Raw genomic sequence first — 21,889 nt, forward strand, 5'->3', positions numbered from 1 at the left:
AGAGCCCTCTCTTGGTGTCTCTCCGAGCATCAGTGAAGATGAATGAACCCAAAACACAATGCCCTCCGAACATTTCATTTAAAAGGAAACAAGGAAGTTTGTGTACATAATACCTCTCTGATTTGTGGTATTAAAAACCCAGTTTGCTCTCACAACAGGCTTTGGAGGTGAGAAAGGGGCAGCATAGGAAAGCCAGGCTGCTAGGCTGGCTGAATTCCCTTCCAGCTCACTCCAGATTATTTTTGGAGACATGCTGGGCTTGCTCGAGACATGCAGTTAGCTTCCTTGGGCTTTCGGGGACTGGGAGTGTGCAGTCTGCCCACGTTTTGAAAGTCTGCCGCGTTGGCAGGCGCTGAGGGTTTGAGGTCATGAGTTCCAGGCCGTTAGAGCAGAAGCTGGTCCTCGAACTTTCCCTGCGGATGGTCGCAGCTGCTTCATTCTACCATCCCCGAGGAGGAAGGTGCCGGAGAGAATGGTGGGCCCATCCTAGGGAGGCCCAGTGCCTGCAGCCCCATGGTGATCCAAGAGGGACTCGGGGGTCCCCCCATCTCAGGCTTAAATCCTGGCTGTGCCACATACCAGCTGTGCAAAGTTACTTCATCCCTTTGAGCCTTGTTCTCCTCGTGTATAAAATACAAGTGATAACATCTATAAATTACTTCGCACAGATGGCCTGGCATGGAATAAGCCCTCCGAAAGTATTAGCTGACAGTATGATTGTGGAAAAGAGATGTCCACATATTGATACAGCAAACTGAGCATTTAGAATTGTCACCAAGATTATTTCTCCAAAACAGCCCAATTATGTTTTTCATTGGGATGGTCTTTTTAAAGAAAATAATCCTTTAAAAAAAACCACATAACTTTTCTTGTTTGTTTTTTCTCCAGTTACAGAATGATCCCTATTTATTACATAAATTTGAGAATATTGACAAAAAGCATAAAAGAGAACATAAAAAATCACCCAGTCTTGTCACTGGAGATAACCATGATTAACATGGAGATGTATTTCCCTCTAGTTCTTTCTCTCATCAATTTATTAAAAGGAGAATATGCCAACCATACTGTTTTGTTATCTGGTATTGTTTCTTTAACCGTATGTTACAAACATCTTTTCATATCATTAAAGATTCTGCTGTACCATAATTTAAATGTCGACACGAGATTCCGTTGAATGAATGTAACTCCAGCCCCTGCTGCCTGTATGCCTGTGTGCTGGATAATTGACACACAGCAATGAACTCATGGGGTTCTCATTACTGCCATCTCATCCGTGGGGGTACCAAGGCTGAGGGTCACACTGCTGGTCAGAGGCAGAATCAGGATTCAAACACAGGTTTGTTTACCCCAGAGGAGGGCTGCGTGCCCCCAGAGGGGGTCATGGCATGCAAGTAGGGGGGTCCTCCTCCATCGCTGTAGGAAGCCGTCTGCTTGGAGGGAGAGTCAAGGATTCAGGGAGCCTGCTCAGCCAAGAATCTGCCCAGACAAAAGACAAGAGCAGTCTCTTTCCCATAAAGCATATCCAAATGGCTCATCAAATGTGCGAAAAGGCACTCAGCTGCTTTAGGCTTCAGGGCAATGCCAACTACATCTGCACTGGACGCCACTGAGCACTTGCTGGGGTGGCTAGAGCGGAGAGGACGGGCAGCACCAAGCGTTGGAGGAGACAGGGAGCAAGCAAGAACTCACCGTGCAGAGCGACAGAACCACTTCAGAAACCACTTAGCAGAGCTATTAAAGTTGGACGTGCATCTCCCCTACAGCCCCAGGTCTGTGCCAAACACGCGTACCCCAAAATGCATGTATTAATATGCTCAGGGCAGCACCATTTATAATAACCCCAACCGGAAGCCACTCAAATGTCCGTCTGCAACAGGACTGGGTACGTACATTGTGGTAACGAGCATATCACCCAGCACTGAGGATGAACCAGCTACCGTCAAACACGGCAGTAAGGACGGATCTCTGAAACGGATGGTGGAGTGACAGGAGCCAGACTCAAAAGGCTCACACTGTAAGATTCCATCAGATGAAAACAGGCAAAAGTAATCTGCGTTGTTAGAAGTCAGGGTAGTGGCTACCGCCGGGGCTGGGGTGATGACCGTAGGGGCCCAGAGGGATTCTGGGACGTAGATAATGGTCTGTTTCTTGACTTAGGTGCTGACAACCAGGGTGTGTTCGTTTCCTGAAAATTCACCACTGTATGCTTAGGGGCATTTTCTGGGCTGTGCTGCAAAAAGGAGTTCAGATTAGAAGGCTTTACCAAGAAGCAACTGACTATGCACGTGTCTTCTCTCACCAAACCCAGGGCTCCGACCGGCCAGCGTGGTGGTCCTGCACTGGTCCCTGGCTCCAGCCTTTGAAAAGTTCTGCCAAGCCAACAGTGGCCCTCTGCCCCTGCTGGGCCTCCGCAAGCCAGACACATGGTCGTTGCCTGCCCTGAACGCTGTCCCAGACCCCAGGTAAAGTGCTTGGGAGTGTCAACAGGGACCTCTGTGTCCAGCTACAGGGACCCTCCGTGCCTGGCACCGAGCCTTGTTCATGACTCGCTCAGAAACGAGCTGTCCTCCCCTCCATTCTCATCCCTACCTGTTCCTGTCTTGTGCCCCTGCCCTGGAAAACATCTTGGGGATCACCCAGAAAGTTCTGCACTGGCTGCAGAAATGCTGCTGGCACTGTCACACACCCACTTCATCACCCAAGCCAGAAACCTGTCTGCACAGCATGAGGAAGAAAAGAAAAACGCTAGTATTACCAATACCCAGAGAGAGCCGTTACTGACGCTGTGCGGTATGTTCTCCCAGACGTAAGTAGAGCATACTGTGTCACAGCCCTACTGATTCGGCTTCCACAGTAGCCCTGCACGGAGCCCGCCTTGCTCCCCCCGGCCCGGCTCAGGCTCGCATCTTCTCTGTGTTCCCCTGACCCACCAGCGCGACTTTTCCTGATGCGACATCTGATTACATGACTGTCCCATTTCAAATCCTCGGTGCCTTCCTGTGGCTTGCACCTTAGCCTGGTAGCAATACCTGTATGGGGTGCCTGGGTGGCTCAGTCCATTGAGCATCTGACTCCTGATTTCGGCTCAGGATCATGATCTCAGGGCTGTGAGATCAAGCCCCACATCAGGCTCTGCATTCAGCAGAGACTCTGTTTTTCTCCTTCTCCCTCTGCCCCTCTCCCTGCTCACATGTGTGTGCTCTCTCTCTCAAACAAACAAAATAAAATCTTTAAAAAAAAAAAAAAAGACCCGTAATGACCTGGCCCCTGTTCAGTGTCCTCCCCTACCCAGACACTCCAGCCATCCCCAGCCCTTTCCCCAAAGAGAAAGCTTCTCAAAAACATTCTTCTCTTATCATTTTGTGGACTCTGGGGTGGGAGAGTCCCTCAGAGACCCCACTCGGACCCGAGATCAGCTCCTTATGTTTTTCCCTAGCACCCCCATGCTGCCATCTCAGGGACTCCTAGAGCAGATCATCGCCCAGTGGGTCACATGTTTGAAGCCTCCATGCTGTTCACATACTGCTCCCTCTGCCTAGGATGTGCTTTCCTCCTTGTCCGGCTGGTGAACTCCTATTCATCCTTCAGGACCCAGCTCCAGCACCACCCCCTTTGTGGGAGAGAATGGATTTCTCCCTTCTCTGGCTCACTCCTCTGCCTGGACTGTTAACACTCACTGCTCTGTGTTGCAAGTATTTTGTGTTGCCAATGTAGGATTGCATGCTTCTTAGGGGCCGGGCCAGTGTCCTCTCTGTCACTATGGTCCAGTCACCTGGCTTGTGCCTGGCATGAAGGAATGGCTCTGCAAAATGATTTTGGAGTGAATGAAGAATACGCTTATAACCAGAATCTTTCAACTCTACGGAAAAGTTTCTTTAAGGAAAGAGAAAGACCTCACCCACTGCTAGCACTGGAAACTTCTTGAGACACGTGTCTTCTGTCCCTTTGGTCTGCTGGCCCTGCCTCAGTGGCAGAGAGGGCACCACTGGTTTTTGGGTTTTTTTCTTGCTCGTTTGGCTGGTCTTGGGCTCAGGTTATAGAAAATATAATGGGATTACATTAAATGCATGCTGATTTAACAGTTTCTAATCTGGCATGATTTGAAGGATGCCAGCAAGGTGCCTGAAATTTCAGCTCCACACATCCTCTTCACTCTCCCGCATCCTTTTAAACAATGCATAGTCCGGGGCCGTTTTGAGTCTGGGGCCTGTGAGCTTTCCCTTGTGTCCCCAGGGCGGGCAGTCCCCAGTTCCAGAAGTACGAGCTCGGGGCCTGCACTGGCAGCCTGACCTCGCTGGAGGAGTACACGGAGCAGCTGGGGGACATGGTGGCTTTCTTCTTGGACTGCGGCTTCTCCCCAGAAGCAGCCCTGGAGAAGGCGGGGCTCCCCACAGGAGACTCGGTGGGCCACGGTCCCATGGGGGCCTACAAGGTAAGGACACAATCGACAAGGGGCAGGATGACTCGAACAGGTGGGTCACCTTGCGTTTTCTCGGTTGCGGGGGGGAACACTGACACGGGAGGCAGGAGACCGACGTGGCCCCAGCTCAGCCTCTTTGTCGGTGTGCAGCCCAGGTGTGCAGCCTCTCTGAGCTTGTCCCCTCAGCTGGAAAATGGGATGTCCAATCTCTCCCCCGCCCACCTGTGGGCTCCCTGTGAGCGCCCCATGTGGCCTTGAGCGTGGGAGTCAAGCCCTTAGAGACAGATCGTTGCCACTGTGTAAACCAAACTTGGGAGTTTTGTCTGGCTCCTTTAACTCAGATCATCTCAGTGAGCTTTTGGAAAATCCTCCTTGGCTCCAACTTGCTGGCATCAGGGAGAACGTGCCTGGCCGATGGAAGGCCCGGGGATTTGGGGCAGAGCCTGGGCCAGCCCGTTGGCAGCAGGGTTGGGTTTCTATCGGGAGAGCTGGGTCGTGTTCTCTGCCCGCGGTGGCCCCCGGTGGTCAAAAAGGCAGGGTGGGCGCCTCTCCGAGACACGGGGGCTGTTATGGGTCACCCCCCTGCTGTGTCTCTGCGGTTCCACACCAGCCACTGCTCGTCAAGGGGAGAGAACCAGCTTCCCTCGGCCACTGAGCCCTCCTGGGACGTCTGTGTAAAGCTCGGGAAGCCACCGTGCTGAAGGGGCGGTCGGCTGCGGGTTTCTCTGTGGAGGCCTCGGACTGCAGATATTGTCCTGGGCTCCCGGGTATTACAATTTGCCTGGTGTGGGCTCCTGCCAGGGAGGCCTGAGTTGCCTCTGATGAGAAGCAATTTTCTTTTCTTTTTTTAAGATTTTATTTATTTATTTGAGAGAGAAAGAGAGAGAGAGAGTGAGCGGGAAGGAGAGGGAGAGAGAATCTGAAGCAGACTCCATGCTGAATGCAGAGCCTGATGTGGGGCTCGATCCCGCGACCGCAGGGTCATGACCTGAGCTGAAACCGAGCTGGGTCCTTAACCCACTGAGCCACCCAGGCACCCCGAGAAGCAATTTTCATGTGTAAAGTAGGTGCCCGAGCAGTTTTCTAAGGGCAGGGGAGGGTGGGGGTGGAAGTGCAGCTAATGGGGTGGGGGTTCCCGGGCAGGGTCTGGCCCCCCAAACACACGGCCATTTACAGCAGCTATGTCACGTGCTGCTTTCACTTCAATGAGGAGCTTAAAGCCTGGAGAGAGAAAAGGACTTGGCCACTTCCCAAAGCCAGCCTGGAGCCCAGGACCCCCGGCTCCCACCTGTAAAATGTCACGGTAGAGGTGTGACGAGGAAGGGATGCTTGGCACAGAGTGCTTGGCACTGCCCCTAGTCCATGCTCAGCAGAGCCATGCTTCTCTCATGACACCACACTTACCAACAGGCTTCGGTTCAAGTCGGTCGCCTCTGGCCCAGAGCTTTATCCAAAAAGGCCAGCCAGCCCGTCCTCCTGGATTCAGTGTTGGCCCTGAGGGGAGCCCTGCCTGTCCCCCGTGAAAGTCCCTGACCTATATCCCTTTCCAAGTGCTGTGATTCAGACGCCAACTGGGCAGACACAGCCAGCGTGTTGCAGGGGAGGGAAACCTGTCCCTTCTTTCCTTCGAGGTCCTTCGGTGGGTCTACTACTTAAATTGACATAAGACAGATGAGCGGGAGAAAAACAAATTTAGCGTCATACCTACAGAAGCCCCAAGGGTGTGAGGCGCCAAGAAGTGACCAAAGCAGGTGGCTTTTATGCCTTTCAGACAAAGAAACAATGAATTTGTGAAGGATTGACAAGACAGAGAAGTTTGGGCTTGGGGTAGTAAATTAGTGAGGAAGTCGCAAGGTTTGTTGGTAGAGCACTCTCGGCCTTGGATTTCCCATTGCTGGCAAAAAGCATGCCTTCTACCCTCCTGGTACAGAGAGGGTACCTTCACGTGGGAGATTTATTTCCTGCTTTTTGGGGGGCGGTGGGAAGTTACTTTTCTCAAGTAACTTTTTTTTAATAAAAGATTTATTTATTTATTTATTTATTCATTCATTCAACAGAGATAGAGACAGCCAGCGAGAGAGGGAACACAAGCAGGGGGAGTGGGAGAGGAAGAAGCAGGCTCATAGCGGAGGAGCCTGATGTGGGGCTCTATCCCATAATGCCGGGATCACTTCCTGAGCCGAAGGCAGACGCTTAACCGCTGTGCCACCCAGGCGCCCCTCTCAAGTAACTTTAATTCAAAATAATCAGTACGCCGAAGTGGTGCATTTGGGGGAGGCATGTTTTCCCCCTGTGCCAACAGCAAGCCCTTTGGGCAGCAGCCACGACTCTCCCCACGGAACATCATCCTGGCCATGTCCTAAATCTTTCATAAGCCCCACTGCAGCAACCAGAAACCATTCAGGGGAGAAAACACCACCACCAGAGAAAGTCACACAGGTCATGCTGAGGCAGGAGGAGCGAGGCAGAGCTCGGTGGGGTCTGGGCACAGGAGGCAGAGCGGACCCCAGTGCATCCCACGAGATCCTTTGCCCTTGAGTTGTTCTGCCTCTGACTCTCCCAGAGGTCTTCACCTGTGGTCCACGGGCCCTTAGAGTCCATGGAGAAAATTCAGAGGCCCGTGGAACAGGATGAAAAAAATTACATTTTGATTGTCATAGCCTCAAACTGAGCATTTCCTTCCATTCCGAAAGCAGGCAATGAACTGCTGTTGTACCAGCAGATACTGTGACTCTGGCTGCCCAGAGAACTCCCAGATATTTTCATGTCCCATGGCAGTTCTTGCTGATATCTCAGAAATATCCTATATGTTGATCACTACTTCATAATTACAAAGGTCCATCTGTCATCTTGTTCCTTAAGCTGTTAATAAAGCATACATATCACTGTATCACAATTTTTCATAATCTGATAACTGCATTTGCAATATATTTGGTTTCCTTTGTAAACCTATGCATTTCCTCTTATGCAATTAAAAACTTTACTTGGAGTGGGGGTCCATAGCCGCACCAGGCTCCCGGAAGTGTCCACAGCACAAAGTGAAGGTTCTCTGTTTTAAACCAATCATTACCAGCAGACCTTCTCGTTTTTATGTCACATGAAAGTAGAAGCTGTATTTTTAGAATAGCTACTTGGACCCCCTCCTTCATTCAGCTGCCCTGAACTCTTGGTGCTCAGGGTTTCCATCTGTGTCAATTCTGTTTCTCGACATTTTTCCCTTGATTTCTTTTCAGACAACAGTGCCTTGTGCCGCCATGGCTGGCTTTTGCTGCCCCCTGGTGGTCACAATGAGGCCCGTCCCCAAGGACAAGCTGGAAAGGCTGGTGCGGGCCAGTTGCTCCATGGGAAACAAGGGACAACCCATTCATATCGGTGACCCAGGTGAGCGTCCACTCTCATTCATGATTCTGACAGCCACCCTTGAACTTCAGCCCGAGAAGACGGGAACTTGCTGTGCTCCTGAACCCCCCCGGCTTGTCCCCGTCTTCCCCGGGGTTCCCCGGGGGTCCTGGATGAGGCTCGGACTCCAGCAACAGCACGAGGTCTGGATCTACAGAGGCCGCTCAGGTTTGAAAGTGCCGCCCTGGGCAGGATGGCCAGCCTCACCCATTACCTCCTGTGAACCTCAGGTGAACCTGGGGTGGGAGGAGCAGGCGACAGAGGGCAGCAGCTGAACTATTGGCCTGGGACTCGAGCTCAGAGCCACCTCTAACTTAGGCTGTCGTTCAGTAGCGTATTTGGGCAGGGGGGCCTTTGTTCCAAGTGTCAACTCGAACTGATCCCGGTGTATTAACTCAGTCTGAGAGTGAGGGAGCAGGTCCAAGCTTGGCAGCAGCCTAGGCCTCCTTGTGCTTCTCAGAGAACCTGATGAAAGCTTGGGACTGGGTCTCGGGTGAGAGCTGGAGCTCGGTGTACCTCAGCTAGCTCAGCTGTGTGACAAGCAGAATCAGACCAAGCCTGCGTTCTCTAACAAGGCAGTCAGCACTGGTCACCTCCCTCACAGAAAGATCTCAGGACCACCCAAAGCAAAGTGCATTGCTGAATGAATCCTTGAATTGTCTTCTCATTAGTGGAGCTGGCTTGGGCCCAACACATCCATCTTTGCTGTCCTCGGGAGCCTTCTGATGCCGAGCCAGGGGTAGGGACGCTGTTGGTGGTCAAGCGACCGAGTTGAGGCCTGTGTTATGTGACTCAGCCTGTACCAAGATAAATGCTGGCTCACAAATGCTGGCTTGGCGAGCAATCTGCACCAGGTGTCAGGCTGAGTGCACCTGGGTCTCCCCCAGCAATCACGGCAGGGGTCTGAGATTCTCTGTTCTAAAACTCCACTACTCGGAATGGACTAGAAGCTAGCCAGCGTCCCGGATTGTTAAAATCCTGAATCCTTTTCTCCAGCGACAGCAGTCCTATGACTAGAGTTTTTTCTGGGAGAAAGAAACATAAACTACTCAATGTGTTCAACTTACATGGGACCTGCCAGGGCAGGACCCATAGAATTCATTGTCTTCTTCTATTGGCAGAATGGTTGGGAATCAAAGATCTTTCCAAACCTGACTATGGGGATCCTGTGGCGTGTCAGCCAGGAGACGTCCCAGTGTTCTGGCCTTCTCAGATGACCAGTCTCGAAGCCGTCAGCAGCTGCAGTATGTCCGGGCTTAAAGGGGGCTATGACTATGACCCAGGATGGAAGCGGGTGGATCTCTAGTTCTCGGAAGCCTAGGCTTGCAGTGTAGAGACTTAATAAATGGAGTCACAAAACAAAAGACATACAGATGTCCCGGGGCTGGGTCTCACCAGCACCTTGTACATTTGATTAAATATAGTTCCACCTGCACAAGGCTCACAGTCCATTCTAATAGAAAGACCAATATTTAGCTTGACTTTCTGAGACATTTTGAAGGTTGGTGGGGCTTTGAAAACAAGAGTGAAGGCAAACAGCACCACTAAACACCCCACCTCATGTGGTATTTGCAGGGCACAGGGGCCCTCCTTCCCTGCAGTTCTGCATTACCCACAGTCAGCCGCAGTCAAGAAGCAGATGGGCCTCCTTCTGACGAATCATCAGAGGGTCATAGTGGCCTCATGCTACGACACATGCCTACATTACTCCCCTCACTTCCTCTCATCACATGCACATGTTATCATCTCACATCGTCACAAGAAGAGGGTGAGGACAGCACAGTCAGATATTTTTAGAAAGGGAGACCACATTCACAACCCTTTTATTAGTGTATTTTGTAATCGCTCTATTTTGTTATTAGTTATTGCTGTTAATCTCTTACTGGGCCTAATGTATAAATTAAACTTCATCATAGGGATGTATGGATAGGAAGAAACATAGTCTATATGAACTATGTGCGGTTTCACATCCACTGGGGGTCTTGGAACATATCTTGATAAGAGGGGGGGCTCTGCATTTTAAAGCAATACTGTCCATTTATTTTTTTCAAAGACGTAGGGTGATATTACAATGAAGAGACACACGAGGGCGCCATAACTAGCTCACGGTAAGGTAGGGATGTGACAGAAATGTTAATCACTACTGCAGCCCATTTCGTAGACATCAGAAAATTCCAGCCAGGTCAGCCGCACTTGCACTACAAATCACAGAATTTAACGTTACTTTAATTTTTTTGAAAGCATTCATATAAGTTTAGGTATCAGAATGGCCTCACGATGAAGATTATTTCTAATATAGCGATGAGGCATAAATGCTAAGATCCATGGCATTCTATTCGTTAGTTTATTTTTTTTTTAAGATTTTATTTATTTGACAGAGAGAGAAAGAGAGAGTACAAGCAGGGGGAGCGGCAGGCAGAGGGAGAGGGAGAAGCAGGCTTCCCACAGAGCAGGGAGCCTGATGTGGGGTTCAATGCCAGGACCGTGGGATCATGACCTGAGCCGAAGGCAGACGCTTAACCGACTAAGCCACCCAGGTGCCCCTGTTCCTTTATTTAACATTAAATGTATTGGGCATCTACTCTGTGCCAGACGGGGACCCAGATCTTGGGAATACAATGCTGCACGAGACACGATACAGTTCTCAGGGAGTTTGTGGTCATTTCCGAGTGTGTATGTGCTCACGTGTGTTCACACATTCACACACGTGTGGTAAATATTGTCCAGCATGATGGTGTCATTCCTCTCCTGCCACCAGCCACGAAGGGTGCACTGCAGAAGCGGGCTCACTGCCACGGGTATCCCAGCAACCTGCAGCCCATTAGCTCTGCTTGAAATAGCACACCTGATTTGTAAATGAGGCCAAATGACATCACTGGTTTAGGGATGACCTTGAATATTTCTAATTTTACAAAAATCATGCTGGGGCACCTGGGAGGCTCAGTTGGTTGGGCATCTGACTCTTGATTTCGGCTCAGGTTGTGAGCTCAGGGTCGTAAGATTGAGTCTCACGTGGGGCTCTGCCCTCAGTGGGGAGTCTGCTTCTCTCTCTCCTTCTCCCTCTGCTCCTCCCCCCACTAGCACTCTCTCTCTCTCTAAAAATAAACAAATCTTTAAAAAATCATACTCAAACTTCAATATTTAAACTTCTATTAGCGGGGCACCAGGGTGACACAGTTGGTTAAGCGCCTGCCTTAGGCTCAGGTCATGATCCCTGGGTCCTGGGATCGGGCTCCCTGCTCAGCTGGGAGTCCGCTCCTGCTTCTCCCTCCCCCCTCCCCTGTTCATGCTGTCTCTGTCTCCTTCAAATAAATAAAGAAAATCTTTTTTAAAATAAAAAATAAATAAACTTCTATTAGCGATAGATTAGTTGCTACACACCTCAAGCTGTGGGAAGCCTGTGTCACACTCTGAGCTTGGTGTTAGAGCGACCAGTGGTAGGTTCTGTCCAAAACACAGAAAAACAGTGATTGCATTCATCAAAATCCTTAATTCCTGCCTCTCTAAAAATTAAGTTAGAATGCTTCATGCAATTATCAGGAGGTTTTCCTTCTAAAGTGTTGACTAACTTTGGCTCTCTGTTGAATTTGAAAAAAAAATTACTGTTTCCTGTGAAATCCAAGACTGTTATTTACTCAATTCACACCAGTTCACACGGAGCCCCTTTTATGTGCAAGCTGCTATGTAGCATCCTGAGATCCATAAACAATGGTCCTCTTCTTTGGGAGCACACAGCTGAGTGGGGTTAAAGTACCCAAGGATAATAATGACACCGAAGAAAGCAGATGATGTAATTAAGGGTAGTAAGTATGAAGCCCCTAACGGGCCAGGCACAGGGACATTGAGCAAGTGAGATAGAGCTCCTGATTCAGTAATGCAAGCCATCGCTTATCGAGGGCTCACTCTGAACCACTTTGCAAAAACTTTTATGTGCATTTTCCAGTTTAGCTCTGACAACAACCATCTGAAGCATTATCACTATTTTATAGCCGAGGAAACAGGCTCAGAGAGGATAAAGTCTCATCTCAAACTCTGTTTGGCACACGAAAGCCATGCTCTTAATAACGATGCTAGAGAGTTTCACATTGCCGGGAATCTAGTACGGGAGAGTTTTTTAAAGAACGAAATTAGCAGACACCAAGGCAAAGTAAAAGTGCCATGGGAAAAATAGAAGCTACGTTCGGAGAGAGCTATTTATTAGCGAAGTCCAGAAAGGTGGCTTCATGCACCCGTAAGAGTTCAGTAAGTACGTTGATACCCACAGGATTAAATTGATAGAAATTCCTATCTGTAGCTGCGGCTATACCTCCCTTCTTTCCCACATTCGGCTCATCTTCACTTCCCTAATCATTGCAGGCACCTGGTTAAGTGGGGCTTCATTTAGCCATCGGCTAGTTTTTTCCGACTCGGGCTACAAGCCGTGTGAGGAGCGCTGTTGGCAGAGTCGATGCCCAGCGCCATCTTGCCCGTCAGCCGCGGGCTAGTTGAGAATGGACTGAATTTCATGGAGGGGGCTCAGTCCCTCCCATTGTGTGTTCTAGAGACCCCGCTGGCTTTCACCAGCGCACCGGGTTGCACAGTCATGACCAACCTGAAGGATACAGAGGCTCCAGCCGCTTGTCTTACCCCTGAGGGAATTCCAGAGGTCCATCGCATTTCCCAAGATCCTTTGCACTACAGCATGGCGTCGGCTTCGGCGGTTCGGAAGATCAGAGAGCTAGAGACCATCATTGCCTTAGACCCAGGTAAGGAACAAAGCATTCTCACCTTAAGGACCTGGAGAAATGCTTCACCGGTATAATGGTCAGTGAAAAAGGCAGCATGAAAACTACATGCATCTACAGTATGGATTTAAAAAAGAGAGAGAGAGAGAATGTATTCCTCTTTATTTAGCTAACCCTATCAAAGAGAAGAGATTGCTATTTTATCCAGAAAGTAGGCATAGCCTTAATGTCAGGCTACTAGACTATAGCGTTTTTCATTAAATTATGGAAATTGAGACTTCATCCAATGAGGGATAAGTTTTCACCTATAAGGTCATTCTAAAGCATAAACCTCAAAAACAATGTTATAATGAGGGTTCAAGGTGTTTGGAATCCAAACTCTTCAAAAAATTCCTTGGGAATCATTAAGATGTTTGCTTGAGTCCTCTTTCCCCTCCACCTCCGCCTCTGTTTACAAGGGTCAGCTGCCTAAATTCTTTCTTTGCCCCTACTGTGCATTCCCACAGTGTGATTTTTTTAAAATGCTTATAGTGCATATGAATCCCCAAAGGAAGTAAAGGCACCAAGATCCCGATGCTGATGATCTCTGGGTAGTTCAATTTTGAAGAATTTTGTTTTTTTTAGTTTATGTTTTTCTCCCTAAATTTTCAACACTAAACATAAGAGGGAGTTTGGAAGGCGAGCTTATTAGCTGGGCACATTGCCATCACGACTAAATTGGGACTGGGATGGTAAGAAAAAAGGGAGTAGTATGGTTCTTAGGTCATCAACTACCACCATTTAAACAAAGTCCTCCCTGTGTGCCTAATCTCCTTCCATGCCATTGCCCTGGGGTTGGGTGTAGAATAGATTTTTTGTCCTGGGCAGCAGAGGTAAGGGTGGGGGGCTAGATCCCCGCTTCCCTGAGGATGCTGGTGGGGCAGGACCCTCATAAGTGTTTGCAGCTAACGTGTATGTTATATATTGCATCTCAGAGAAAGGATAGTCCTTCTGTGGCTTGTGATCCACTGGCTTCTAGACCTGGGATCCACTAGGGGTCTTCTGGTTCCAATTAGGAGGAGGTTGGCTGCAAGCTAATTGAGGGGCTTTTCTCTTCCCTCTGCATGGTGGTTGAAGAGCCAAATAGCCAATCCCGGGTGGCCAGCAGAGGGCGCTGATGTGCACGGAAATGCAATCCATTTGCTGGCAAAGGCTCCAGAGAGGAGGAGGGTGCAGCCTTCCCTGCCCCTCTCTTCCTCAGTTTCTCATCAGTATAACAGGAGAAATAACAACTAGACTTCTTTTTTGGGAGTGTGATGGTAATAAGAATGACAGCTATCATCTACTGAGTTTTACTTCGGGCCAGGCATGTGCTAAAAGCTTAAGCACGTTTCATCTTAAATTCTTCCCCTGACCCTATAAGGCAACTATTACTAACTGCCTTTAACAGATGAGGAGACTGAGGCATATAGGGTTAAGAAACTTGCCCAAGTCCACACACCTGGTACATGGTGGGAGCAGATGTTGACTGACCCACTGACTCCAAGGCCCACGATCAGTTAGTGTTGGATAAATTGGAATCTGAGTTCACATGGTGTATCACAGTCCCACCAGGCCAGTTAAAACCGTGCTCTGGCCTCTCCTGGCTCACACCTCCTCATGGGCTGTAATTCTTGACCTGGGTGCTCTTTGTACTTTGAAGTTCTGGAGGAGGCACATGTGATCGCCCTGTTGGCCCATCAGACCCCTGTTCGCCAAGCAGATATCTGAGTAGATGGTGGTGGGGTCTGTGTAGAAAGCAGAGGGGTGAGGCCAGCCTGGAGAGGTCAAGCCTCCTGGCCAAGTCCCAGCACCCAGACAGAGCCGATTACAGTGACATTGGTCCAGAGAACAGCACCTGGGCAGACTCATAGGGCCACCAAGCTGGGTGCCTTTTTGTGTGAACTAACACTGTGGCCAAGAATTGAGCAGTGCAGAACAGCCTTAAAAATGTCTGCTCTCTCCCCTGGGCTGGGGACCAAAGGTCTGCAGTAGCAAAACTTCCTTCAAAGCTACAAAGCTTAGCTTTTTGATGTTTTGTCTGTCTGCTAGGTTGTTCATTCATTCTTTCTTTCAACAGAGAGTATGGTTTCTATTGCATATAACCCCTACCCCTACCCCATACCCCTACATGCCTACGACTGATGCACCGTTCAGGATACATGCATATATAGAGATGGAAAACTCATGGCTCTGTGTACATGGAGCCTCTTACGTAGCTGATCTCCTGGGTGGATATTTTTTAAATTTCTGCAATACTTTCTCCCTCAAAAACCTTCTTACCCAGGGCTGACAGTTCTTCCATTCAGCACAAGGGTCATGAGGGAAGATGAATTATTAACTCTGCCATTAGCTCAGATAAAAAAGTAAGTGGGAATTAAATTTACTGCAGGCCCAGTGCACCCCAGCTTAATAAAAATGACCCGGAGGTCATCCACAAAACCCCCCCTTCTGTGCTTGTGCAGACTGTGTCTAGGTTTGAAGCGTGAGGCGTGGGGGAAAGGCAGATTTATGACTGTCTGAAGGTGCCAATACTGTATTACGGAGCATCATTAATCCTCAAGAACGATAGATGCTTTGGGTTCCTACTCTATTAAATAAGCGGAGATGAGCTTAAAGGCAGCACACTGAGCATTGCTCACTGGGCATAATAATACAGCTGCCCGGTCATTTTTGAGAGGACACTGACTTACACTTGAGGAACCTGGAGAACAGGAAGGAACACAGAGTTCATGGTGATGACGTTTGCTCTCAGGCTAAAACCATCACAAGTGATGAAACCATCAACCACTCTAAATTTGACCAAGTTCTCTCTCCCCTCCTCTATCTTTTGATGTCTAGCACATCCTATGAAATAGGTTACATTCCAATTTTTTTCTTTAAAAATGTTACTCTTCTCCCCTTTTACCGACAACAATTCACATTCGTGGTAGAAACATCAGAAAATGTATGAACATAAAGAGGCAGTGAAAATAACCAGAATCCCAACTCAATTAACCGTTATTCACAAACAGTTCAAAATTTGCCCTTAAAGTCTTTTTCCTCAGTCTTAAGCCTGTAAGACTGAAAAAAGAATATATATTCTTTATATATATACATGCATCTATTTCCCTTTTTAATATATTGTGAACATTCTTCCATGTCATCAGTCTTCTACAATATCCTTTTTAATGTTTGCATAGAATTCCATTTTACAAACATTCCACCCTTTTTATTAACATCCATCATTTGACACCATAAACAAGGCTGCGATGAACCCCTTCTGACCACATGTATGTACAACCCCACAATCACAGATATGCTCTGAGGGGACCTGAATATGGGCAGGGGCACGATGATAAGTGACGGGCCCTGGGAGGCTGTGCTGCCCAGCTGGGACCAGGTTGGCAGCCACAGGAGGGCATTACAGCGGATGGTGCTGCTGCCCCGCCTGTCTCCCTGCTCCCCAGGGGTCACCTGCCCCTGCCACTGGCCGTTCCCAACAGGACAGCCTCTCCCCTGAGCCTCAGGTCTCTTTGTCCCTCCGTCTAAGGGTGTTCCTGTACTTCCAGACCCTCTCTGCCACAGCAGGGAGAGCCCAGCCAGTGGGCAAGCTGCACCCAGCAGGGGACAGGAGCAGGTGCCTCAGGGCCTGGTCCCCCTTTCTCTGGCAGGGTAGCCCTGAGGTGTGAACCCCACAATTTCCTAGAGCATCTCAAGCAGGACCAAGCCCCAGTCCCCTTTGCAGTTAATTTGCTCACTCACACATTCATTCTTCAGGAGATTTTCTCCCTTTTTTCACACTTCCTCCGTCTTCTGACTTAGTGTTCCTGGGCTCACTTTCTGTAGAAATACCTGCACCCAAGTCCTTGTCTGAGGGTCTTCTTCTGGTGACTCCCCCACGGGGCAGTCCCATCGCCTCTCATTCGACATTCCTGCATTAGAGTCTGCTAGACCACTATAACAAATGAACCCCAAGACGCTTTCCTCAACTACAGTACAAGTGTGTGCCTCTCAAGCAACTGTCCAGGGCAGGCCTTCTCTGGTGAGTGTTGGGGTTCAGCAGGAAGCGGGACCTGCTCCAGCCAGAAGCTCTGCCATGACACCCTGTGACCCCCAGGAGGTGCTGGTCGTCAACACCCCAGCAGCGGGGAAGGGAGGAAGGGGAGCGGCAGGCCCAGAGGGGGCATACATGACTTCCACTCCTGTTCCCTTTGACTGCTCTCCGGATGTGGCAGAGAGAACCAAGGCTTGTGGAAGACTGGAACCCCTAACTAGAAGGGCTACTGGTCAGCCACAGACTGGAATGTGGGGTGGGGGGGCGTGACTGGGGGAGGAGAAGGCATTCGGGGAACAACCGGCAGTCTCCACCACATCCCCTCAAATCCACTTCGGAAACAAGAGTAAATAAAAAAACAAACTACTGTTTACTAAGTTTCTACTTGAAACACATGACATTATGGCTTAAAAAAAAAAAAATAACAGGGCACCTGGGGGGCTCAGTCGGTTCAGCGACTGACTCTTGGTTTCAGCCCAGGTGGGGATCTCAGGGCCGTGAGATCGAGCCCCACATTGGGCTCCCCACTCAGTTTGGAGTCTGCTTCTCTCTCTTTCTTCCTCTGCCCCACTCCCCCTGTTCTCTCTCTTTCTCTAAAGAGAATAAATGAATCTTTTTTTTTTAAAGATTTTATTTATTTATTTGACAGAGATAGAGACAGCCAGTGAGAGAGGGAACACAAGCAAGGGGGAGTGGGAGAGGAAGAAGCAGGCTCATAGTGGAGGAGCCTGATGTGGGGCTCGATCCCATTATGCCGGGATCAAGCCCTGAGCCAAAGGCAGACACTTAACCGCTGTGCCACCCAGGCGCCCCGAGAATAAATAAATCTTAAAAAAAATAATAATTTTAGGCCACCGGGGGATCGGACACCTGCTCTGTAGAGATGAGCTGCTGCGAGCCTCCTTGTCACTGTCCCATGCCCGTGCCGTGCTCGTCACCACCGGCTTCCCCACACACTTCAACCACCAGCCCCCAGAAGAGACAGACGGCCCGCCGGGAGCCATGGCTCTGGCCGCCTTCCTGCAGGCCTTGGGGAAGCCGGTCTCCATGATCGTTGACCTGAGAGCCTTGAGTTTGTTCGAGAAGCTTGTGGAAGAGGCTGTTGAGCAAGGTGAGGAGTGAGATGAGGACAATCCATTTCCCCCAGATGGACCTTGTGGGCAGAGGATGTGGTGGGGGGGAGCAATGTGTATGAACTCCTGCCAAGCACCCAGTGCAGGGCTATGCACTGGACAGGGGGCGTTTTCCTTCCTGTTCGAAACCCCTCTGGTATCAGCAGCATTAGCTCTTTTATGGATGAAGAGGCTGCGTCTCTGAGAGGTCCAGGTGAGTTCCCCAGGTGGGAATGGTGAGCTCGAGTTTGAACCTGCGTCCTCCAGGCTCCAGAGCCCAGGTCTCACTGTGCACCTGTTCCCCTCCCTGTGTGACCTGCGGAGACTCAGCAACCCAGGCCAGCCCTGACCCCGCCCCCAGGTTGGAGGTGCGATAGTCAGAACAGGTGGCTGTGTCCCTCCCAGGCCAGCTGGGCGGGGATGTCCCACACTGCACAGATTCCCAGAGCACGCAGGTGACATGAGAGCTGCAGGCGACACTGGTGTGAGGCCATGACGCTGCTGTCCGCGTGCCAGGATCGGTCTGGGGTGCACTGAGAGCAACTGCTCTTCACCTCTCCTCTTTCTACAAGGGTTGTTTGGGCCTCAGCAGGGAGCCTGGTGCTCTAACCTGCTTCCCACTGCCTATGTCTCGGTGTCCCTGAAAATGCTTTCTTTAGAGACATAGTTTCCATTTTAGCCTCTCAAAAGGGTTTCAACTGCAGTTAAGGCATGCCCTATAGCACCGTGACATTGGAAGTTTCCGAAAGGCTGTATCTGGACACACAGCAGCCATTTCCCACAACAGATGTGTGCGGGGCACCTACATGTGCCAGGCACTGCGGTGGACTGTTGAGAGCCATCGATGGCAGAGACTGACACTGTCCTGCCCTCGTGGACAAGTGCATCCCAGGGGAGCGTGGCGGGCGGTAAACCACATGGGGATAAAGGGAAGTATGTGGTCCGTAAGAAGGTGTGATGCTGGGGGGAGAGCGGACCATGATGAGGGGATGGGGGGTGACAGCCCACGTGGTGGGCTGCTGTTTTCAACAAGTTGGTCAGGGAAGACCTCATGGAGAGGGTGACATTTGAGCCAAGACTGATGAAGTTGATGAAGGGGTGAGGCCAGGGCTGGCTGAAGGAAGAGGCCCTGGGCTGTGACAATGGCCAGAGCAGAGGCCAGGTGGTAGAGTGGGGGGCTGACTGGTTTAAGAAAGGGCTACTGACCAGCCGAGTGGCCTCATGCTTGAGGACAAGAAAAGCCAGAAGGGAGGACAGGGGTCACGGGGCCAGCCTGGAAGGGTCTCAAGCAGCTGGGCTTTTATTCCAGGTGGGATGGGGAGCCCTAGGAGAGCACTGAGCAGAGGAGGGCCACGTTCTGACTTCAGTTTTAAAGGATCACCCTCGGGTGCCTGGGTGGCTCAGTCAGTTAAGTGTCTGTCTTTGGCTCAGGTCACAATCCCAGGATCCTGGGATCGAACCCCAAGTCAGGCTCCCTGCTCAAGGGGAGTCTGCTTCTTTAAAAAAAAAAAAAGATTTTATTTATTTGAGAAAGAAAGAGTGAGAGAGAGAGAGAGCGTGAGCAGGGGGAGGTCCAGAGGGAGAAGCAGGCTCCCCGCTGAGCAGATCCTGATGATCCCGGGACTCCAGGACTCCTGATCCTGACCTGAGCTCATGACCTGAGCTAAAGGCAGACGCTTAATGACTGAGCCACCCAGGTGCCCCAGGGGGAGTCCGCTTCTCCCTCTCCCTCTGCCGGCTGCTCCCCCTGCTTGTGTTCCTCTCAGTATTTCTCTCTCTCTCTCTCTCTATCAAATAAATAAAATAAAATAAGAAAGGAACACCCAGGTAGCTATAAGGACAAGGGTAGAAACTGGCCAGGTCCCTGCAAGCAGGAGACAGGGCGGCTTGGGGTGCATGGTGCCCTGCGGCCTGTCCCTTTGGCCCCCAGTGATTTCAGCCACAGCTGGAGTGGAAGTTGCAATTCACATGGACCTGACCAGGCCCCATTGCAAGCCAGTGTTTTCAGGGTTTCTTCAAAGCTGTGCAAAACCACTCAGTCTGGAAGTAAGGCGACGGATGCCTCCAGGAGCCCCTCATCCAGTGCGACACAGGAGCCCTACCTCCTGTCTTTCAGAGCCAGGCAGGTCTCCGTGGAACTGGGACCCCATTGCTTAGAGCAGCGACCTCGAAAGTGCACAAACCCTCGTGTTGGTCTTTCCTCCTTCCTGCCCCCACTTTCTGTGCCTCCCACCTGCCTCCTGGGATTGTCTCCCAAATAAACCACCTGCACCCAAGGCTTTGTGTCAAACTCTGGCTTCAGGGAACCCCAAACAGATGAATGATGCAGGTAGAGGTTTTGAGAAGTAGCCAGCTCTGGCTATATTTTGAAGGTAGAGTCATGGTTCCGGGTGGCTTGGATGCCATTATGAGACAGGAGATGGGGTTGGCTCCAAGTTCTGGGGGGGGGGTGACAGAGAGGGCGCAGCTGCCGGGGACCCACATGGAGGAGTCGCTGTTGGTGGGAACGCACAACAGTGCGGCAACTGTAGAAACCAGTATGGCGGTTCCTCAGAAAATGTAGAGCATCCCACGTGATTCAGCGATCCCACTTCTGGGTATCTACCCCCAAAAGAACCCAAAGCAGATACGTCCACATCCATGTTGGGAGCAGTGTTATTCACCACGGGCACCCCAAGTGTCTGTCCGCAGATGACCCAGTAAACAAAATGCAGTATAGACAGACAATGGAATGTCGTTCAGCCTTAAAAAGGAAGGAAATTCTGACCCATGGGTGAACCTGGAAGAAATCATGCTAAGACAAAGAAGCCGGTCACAAAGGTCCAAAGACTGTATGACTCCACTTACACAAGGGACCAGAGCAACTACTATCATAGGAACAGAAAGCAGAACGGTGGCTGAGGGGGGTTGGAAGCCCGGGGGAGCTGGGGAGTTAGTGTTTAATAGACACAGAATTCCCGTTGGGGAAGACGAGAAAGTTCTGGAGATGGACGGCGGGGCTGGTTGCCCCACAGTGTGAATGTATTCAATGCCAGAGACCTGTACGTTTAGAAATGGCTAAGAAAGGAAAATTACATTGTGTATTTTTACCACAATTATAATTTTTTTTTAAAGATTTTTATTTGTTTATTCGACAGAGATAGAGACAGCCAGCGAGAGAGGGAACACAAGCAGGGAGTGGGAGAGGAAGAAGCAGGCTCATAGCCGAGGAGCCTGACGTGGGGCTCGAATCCCAGAACGCCGGGATCACGCCCTGAGCCGAAGGCAGACGCTTAACCGCTGTGCCACCCAGGCGCCCCAACACAATTATAATTTTTTAACAAATTTGAAGAGTGCAGGTCTGAGCCTCAGTGTGAGCAGTCTATTAGCCACACGAGGGGTGTTGTCAAGCAGACAGATCTACGAGTCAAGTTCAGGGGAGCTGTCTGGGCTGGAAAGATAAATCAGAGACCGGTTGGCATATTGATGGCCTTTTAAGTCCAGACATGGGGTGAGATCACCCAGGGAAGAAGAGATGGGAGAGAAGGTCCCATGATTACACCCTGGGATGCTCCACGTTGAAAGGTCGAGGAGGAGAAGGGGAGCCAGCCAGGGAGGCCAGAAAGGAGCTGCACAGAGAACCAAGGGAAACCGGAGGACCATGTTGTGGACAAGGAGGAGGGATGGGCCACGTTGCCAGCCGCTGCCAACAGGCTGGCAGCCTTCCCCATCTGACAAGCAGCTTGGATATTTTTAGCTGCCCGCTTTCCCAGAAGCAGCTCTGCACTCGCGGCTCACCTGCTGGCCTGGCTCCGAGGCTCTGGCTGCACAGGAACTTGGAACTGGGGCTCACCCACGGGGTGGTTTAGAAGGTGGCATCTGCTCTATTCGATCTTGCAGAACTTCCGTTACATGTGGATGAAGAAAGGGAAAGAGATTTGTCCTTTTAATGAAAATTAGTTCAGTTCTTTTTATAACCAAAGGCTGCACATGTTTAAAGAAGAAAAAGCCGAGTCATTTCTTCCCTGTCTTGAGCGTAAATGGACCAAATGGATACGTCGGTCCTTTGTAGTTCAGGTGCCGGTTCTCCTCTTGCCCTGACGTTCCTCTGCAGGGGCTCTTTCTCTCTGTGTGCCCCTCTGGGGGGTATGTTATGTCGCCTGCCCTGTTTGACTCCCCAGCGCCCCTTCTTACTAGTGTC

General features: G+C 50.3%; 1 protein-coding gene across 12 annotated transcripts in view; it reads left to right on the forward strand.

Moving 5' to 3' along the window:
* The window catches only part of DGLUCY (D-glutamate cyclase), a 76,485-nt gene that overhangs the window by 33,577 nt on the left and 21,019 nt on the right, over positions 1 to 21,889 (forward strand). For 8 of the 12 annotated variants that reach the window (XR_004620078.1, XR_004620073.1, XR_004620076.1 and 5 more), the window contains 6 exons: positions 2,309 to 2,462; positions 4,234 to 4,432; positions 7,654 to 7,801; positions 8,941 to 9,063; positions 12,361 to 12,564; positions 17,448 to 17,708. Coding sequence is in view for 1 of the 12 variants with exons in the window: in XM_019801299.2 (XP_019656858.1) it covers positions 2,309 to 2,462; positions 4,234 to 4,432; positions 7,654 to 7,801; positions 8,941 to 9,063; positions 12,361 to 12,564; positions 17,448 to 17,708 (1,089 nt within the window). In the remaining 11 variants the exon portion in view is untranslated. The other 4 variants (XR_004620079.1, XR_004620081.1, XR_004620080.1 and 1 more) reach the window with 4 other exon arrangements.

The sequence above is a fragment of the Ailuropoda melanoleuca genome, chromosome 14, assembly GCF_002007445.2.
Source record: "Ailuropoda melanoleuca isolate Jingjing chromosome 14, ASM200744v2, whole genome shotgun sequence".
NCBI classification, from domain to species: Eukaryota; Metazoa; Chordata; class Mammalia; order Carnivora; family Ursidae; genus Ailuropoda; species Ailuropoda melanoleuca.